The sequence below is a fragment of the Acyrthosiphon pisum genome, chromosome X (assembly GCF_005508785.2).
Source record: "Acyrthosiphon pisum isolate AL4f chromosome X, pea_aphid_22Mar2018_4r6ur, whole genome shotgun sequence".
NCBI lineage: Eukaryota > Metazoa > Arthropoda > Insecta > Hemiptera > Aphididae > Acyrthosiphon > Acyrthosiphon pisum.
Genome location: NC_042493.1, coordinates 117,655,510 through 117,661,276, shown reverse-complemented (window position 1 = coordinate 117,661,276; position 5,767 = coordinate 117,655,510). Strand labels below are relative to the sequence as shown.

Sequence of the window (5,767 nt, the reverse complement as noted above, 5' to 3'; positions counted from 1 at the left end):
ATTTCAAGAATATCACTCCAAAATACAGCCATCAGAGCACATTCTAGTTAAAATAATAATTAAAATTATGTAAATTTATTCATTTTATCCCAACAATTAATATACAATGATAATTTATCAATATAAATTTGCCACCCCTTAAATGGACTAAACAACCCCGGACAACAAGGTACACTTGCCGCCCCTTAAATACGGCCCTGCATGAATGATTTGATTTTTTTTTATAGATTATAAGTACAAGTATATTATCTAAAAATCAAACACAAATGAATCCTGATACTGATTATAAGTTGGAAAGTGTAAACTTAAATAATACAATTACTTCTTGTTGTGTAATATCCAGTTTCAACAACTCTGACAACATTAATAATATTCAATCAAATGATTTGTGTATAGACCAAGGTGAATTAAAGAATTAGTATGAATACAATACCAAATTTATACAATTATATATTAATTACAAACCAAAATTTAATTATGTGCAGGTAAATTTAATGAGGACCAGAATTTAGAAGATTCAATTAAAAGTCATTATCAAAACAATAAAAATAAATCAATTTCCGGGTATAATACACATCAGAATATAAAAAAGTCTCGAAAATCATATAGAGATAATGCATCTGAGTCAAGTATGAAAACTACTGGGAACTGCTCAATACCCAAATTTAATAATGAGGAGATACCTAAGATGAATACAGTTCAATCTAATAGTTCCAATATAGATCAAAGTAATTTTAATAGTGTGCAGATTACTTACTGATCTAACTAAAAAGATTTAAATTTAAATTTAAATCAATAATTTAAATTGTTATATTAGATGAGATTGACAAAAAAAAATATTTAGATGAAATAATTAAGAATGAAAAATTATTTAACAAATTTGATGAGGAATTAGATGTAAATGAATCGGCCATCTCACCTTTTATACCTAAATCTTTAGCAAAATCTTCTAACCTTAAAAGTGCATTAGCAAAAAAAGCAGCAGCTCGTGATATGGACGATAAAGGTAATTTTTTTGTTATTTTCTATAATAAATGATTCAGTATAATATAGTTATATAATAATATATAATCATTTTGTTATGTCAGCCTTGTCCACTTATATAACTCAACAAACTATGATATCAGACGTTTTGGAGGTTTTACATAAGTCTTTAGAAACATGTCCATCATCTGGTACATTGATGGAAGATCCAGATGGCTTAGTTGTACCTCTCATGCCACATCAAAAACATGCCATTGCTTGGCTGATTTGGAGAGAAAGCCAGGAGCCATATGGTGGAATTTTAGGTACATAGTAATGGTACTCTAAAAGTATTCATAATGATATACTGTTATAATAAACTGGTTATATAATTTTATAGCGGATGACATGGGTTTGGGTAAAACACTATCCATGATATCATTAATTTTGAAGTTAAAAGAAAAACAACAAGACAGTTTACTTCCAGCAGTATCTATTGATAACAGAAGGAATGATGGTAACATTTTATTTAATTAATATCTAATTTAAGTTTAGATCAATTGAGTACAACATTTTAAAGATAATATTTATTTATATTTTATCAACTTAAGCAAACCTAATTCAAAATAGATTATTTCTTAAAAAATATTTCTTATGTTTTTGTAGTCATTATTGGTGGAACGTTAATCATTTGTCCAGTATCCTTGATCAATCAATGGAAAACTGAGGTTAAAACCAAAATAAAACCGGGACTATTACAAGTTAGCCAGTATTACGGGATAAATAGAAGTTTTTCAGCTTTAGAGCTGGCAAAAAATGACTTGGTTATTACATCCTACCGTGTAGTTATGTGGGATCATAAAATACGACGGAATACAGTTAGTAAACATATTATACAAGTTATAAAAAATTTATTTTAGTTTAATCATCTTAAAAATAATTTTAGAGTCCTTTATATAAAATAAAGTGGAATCGAATTATTTTGGACGAAGGCCATAATATTAGAAATCATAAGGCTAAAACTTCAGTTGCTGTATGTAATATTAAAAGTTTAAATCGATGGGTAATTACGGGAACTCCAATTCATAACAAAGAAGCAGACTTTTTCACTTTGTTGAAATTTTTGCGTTGCAAACCGTTTGATGACTGGTCTGTAAGTACAACAATATATTTATAATAGATTTTTAATTTTTTATAAATTATGTGTAAATAATAAAAACTTCCTATGTTCAAACAATTTCAGTATACATATTGTATAAATTGTAATATTTGATTTTGTTATTTTTTGTGTGAATACATTTTTAGTTATTATGCCACACAGACAACAATATTAAATACAACAGTTATATAATATTTATAAAAATAATTTTGATTGTACAGCACATGTTGTGGAAATTGAGTTTTTATAAATTATTTTGCTATTTGTAAATTTAAAATATTTTGGTTGGAATAAATATAAACAATATTGATTTTTTTTAATTTTGAAGGTTTGGGAAAGGTGGATTGGCAATAATGACGATGCAGGGAAACACACGCTTTTTCTACTTGTAAAAACATTAATGTTAAGACGGACTAAATCAGAGCTTACACAATTTACAACATTTAGTTTACCCATAAAAGAAATTTATACAATTGAAATTGAATTATCAAAGGAAGAAAGACACGCTTATGAGAAATTACTTCAATTCTCAAGGTAATAATCAGTCTTCATTTGATGGAGTAATAGTAAAAAAAAATAATAGTGACTAAAGTAATTTATTATTCCAGTAATCTTTTTGCAACATATCTGAACGAAAGAGCAGCAAAAGAAAAAAAAATTGACCCAAGTATCAAAGTACAACATAAAATTCAATATTTTCAAGGTATATTACATTTTTTTTTTTTAACTAACTAATTTATTGTTTCTTTTTATATTAGTCCTACAAATGTCTATTTTAAGTATAATAATTGTATACATATATTTTTTTTGTGATGATCTTTACAACTGATCATATGTAAACTTAATATATTTAAATGTTTACAATATTAAAAAAAAATGTTTTTTATTTACAGAACAAAATCAAGATACAGACGAAGTTTTCAAAGATCATCCCGAATTTCTTGAATCGTTCAAACAGTTCAATAACATAGAGGACATACAGACATACCATATATTGGTATTACTTTTAAGGCTAAGACAAATATGTTGCCACCCGCTATTAATAAAAGGAGTATGTGGTTTTAATAAATCAAAATTTGAAAATAAATGTATTAAACAGCTGTCTTTCTCTTATTGTTTTTAGCCTATTACAGAAGAGAATGATATGGAAAGTATCCTGGACGATGACTCAGATGTAACTAATAATGATTCATATAATGAAAACACTGACATTGATATTTTTCCAAACAATAATGATCTGTCAGATCTTATGAGTTGTCTTACATTGGAAGATGAACCTGTTAAGAAGAAACATGTGAATGACAGTAACATTTTCCAAAAATCTTGGATTTCAACCAAGGTAGAATATTCTCATTAGTAATTAGAGTGAATTAGTGACTTACCTTCTTACCATTATGACATTAAGCATAATATACAAATATGAACGGCATACATTATTGAACAACTAATATCTAATAATTTTCATAGATAAAAAAAATTTGTGATTTGGTAAATCAAAAAGTTTTAAATGGTGGAAATCGGGAAAAAGCAATAATAGTTTCTCAATGGACGAGTTTTCTTTATTTAATTCATAAACATTTGGTTTATTACAACGCAAAAATGGAAATGTTTTCTGGAGCAATTCCAATTCCAAAAAGAAATAAAATCATCCGTGAATTTAACGATCCAAACGGTGGGCCACAGGTAATAAAATATTCAATTTTTAAATCTTCAGTGTATTTAAAATAATTTAAATGTGATTATGAATGTTACCGATTATGAGTTTTTGGAAAAAATATTGATAAATTATTAAATTATTTTCACCAGGTTTATAAATTATTTTATGAAAGTTATATTATAATGCTTTTATAGATTTTGCTGCTGTCACTGAAATCTGGCTGTGTCGGCCTTAATTTGATGGCCGCTAACCATATGTTTTTAGTAGACAATCATTGGAACCCCCAATTAGAGGCGCAGGCGTGTGACCGGATTTATCGAATAGGCCAAACCAAACCTGTGTATATTTACAAATTTATATGTTCCAATACGATAGAAACCCGTATATTAAACATTCAAAAACATAAACTTAAAATTGCCGATAATCTGTTCAAAGGCACCAGTGTGATTTCGTCAAAAATAACTATAGATGATCTAAAACAGATTTTCCAATTCCACTAAACACATTCAATAATTATTTTCTTAAGAAATTAGGTTAGATTTTATATTTATAATATTTTTCATTTCTGAAATTTATTATAGTTAAATATCATAATATTATACTATTTTATTTAGTATCCCAAAGTACTGTGTTATTTAAATATTAATAAATAATTTTAAGCCTTAAATAAAAGATTCTGATTTGTTTTTTTTTTTAAATTAAATTAATAAAATCTTGTTGAATTATTATTACAATTTTTGTTACACAATCTATTGTTCATTGTGATTGGGAAAAATTCAAGTTTGAAATGTAATTATATTACAACTTACAAGTATAAAATATAAGACCATACAAGTTATCAATATAACAATTTGACAAATTCATCTTCATAATTTGGACGTTTATTAACACTTTTAATTATATACTTCTTTGTAAGTATTTTTTCGAGTAAAAGCTATAATTTACTAATGTGAACCATCAGTCCAATAGGGTGAAAGTTTCCTGATTGTGCCCAAAAATTACCTTTATATAAAATCCCGGGTGTATCCGGAATAAAGTATCACCCGGGTGTGTCCTAAGAAAAAATGGTCATATTTTTTACTTAGCACATCCCCTAAATATTTATTTTTTAAAGTAGTAAAAGTGGCTATGTGGACTTACCAAATATTTAGTGGTGATAGCTAAACATAAGTATTATATTATAATTGTTTTGTATTATATTTAATGTTCATAGTTGTTATTTGATGTTAAAAAAAAAACAAATATAAGTTTCAAAATTAAATGTTATACAAATTTATCGTATAGTGCTACTGCTGGGTAACTAATCCCCTCATGCTTTCAGAGTCAACTCTATAATTTAGCTCATATACTTATTGTAACTACTATTACAGATTGTATATACTCAAATAAATGTTAAAAAAAAAAAAAAATGTTATATTTCGTCTAGATATTAAATACCTATGTATACAAAAATTAATATCTCTATTGTACTGTATAAGTTCCAATCCACGTTAATATGAGAAAAGGATAATATCGTGGGCTCAGAACCAAAAGGTGCTAAATCGATTTTTTCGAAAATCCACTTTTTGATATAAATGGGTTTATTGGTCAATGGTCTATAATCCAAACTCACATCCAACTTTTTAAGTTCATTATTTAAGGAGTTATCCAGAACTAAAAGGTGCTAAATCGATCAAATTTACACTTTTGTTATTTGATAGCAATCTAGATAGCACCTTTTGGTTCTTGAGAATAGTGTTAAAACCAAAAGGTTCTATCTATAAGATAAAATAAATTAGTGATAACCAAAAAGTACTATCTCATATTCACTGTATCAACCATACAATAATAATATGATGGTACAATATTATTAATTGTTGTAAATTTTTATCAACAAAACAAAGATTTCTATAAATAATTTTAATAAATATACGGTACATTTACCTTAGTCCTTAGTAAATATTATTTTTATTTTGTCTTTATTTTAACGGGATGCCTCAACATTCTGA

General features: G+C 26.4%; 1 protein-coding gene across 1 annotated transcript; it reads left to right on the top strand.

Annotated features, from left to right (window-relative positions):
- Positions 1-266: 266 nt before the first annotated feature.
- Positions 267-3,479, top strand: LOC100159194 (transcription termination factor 2-like). The gene is made up of 11 exons (XM_029485453.1): positions 267-402; positions 486-728; positions 896-1,006; positions 1,089-1,289; positions 1,364-1,480; positions 1,630-1,841; positions 1,910-2,116; positions 2,451-2,656; positions 2,731-2,825; positions 3,016-3,173; positions 3,246-3,479. The coding sequence occupies exons 1-11, from the start codon at positions 267-269 to the stop codon at positions 3,477-3,479; spliced, it is 1,920 nt and encodes a 639-aa protein (XP_029341313.1).
- The last annotated feature ends 2,288 nt before the right edge of the window (positions 3,480-5,767 follow it).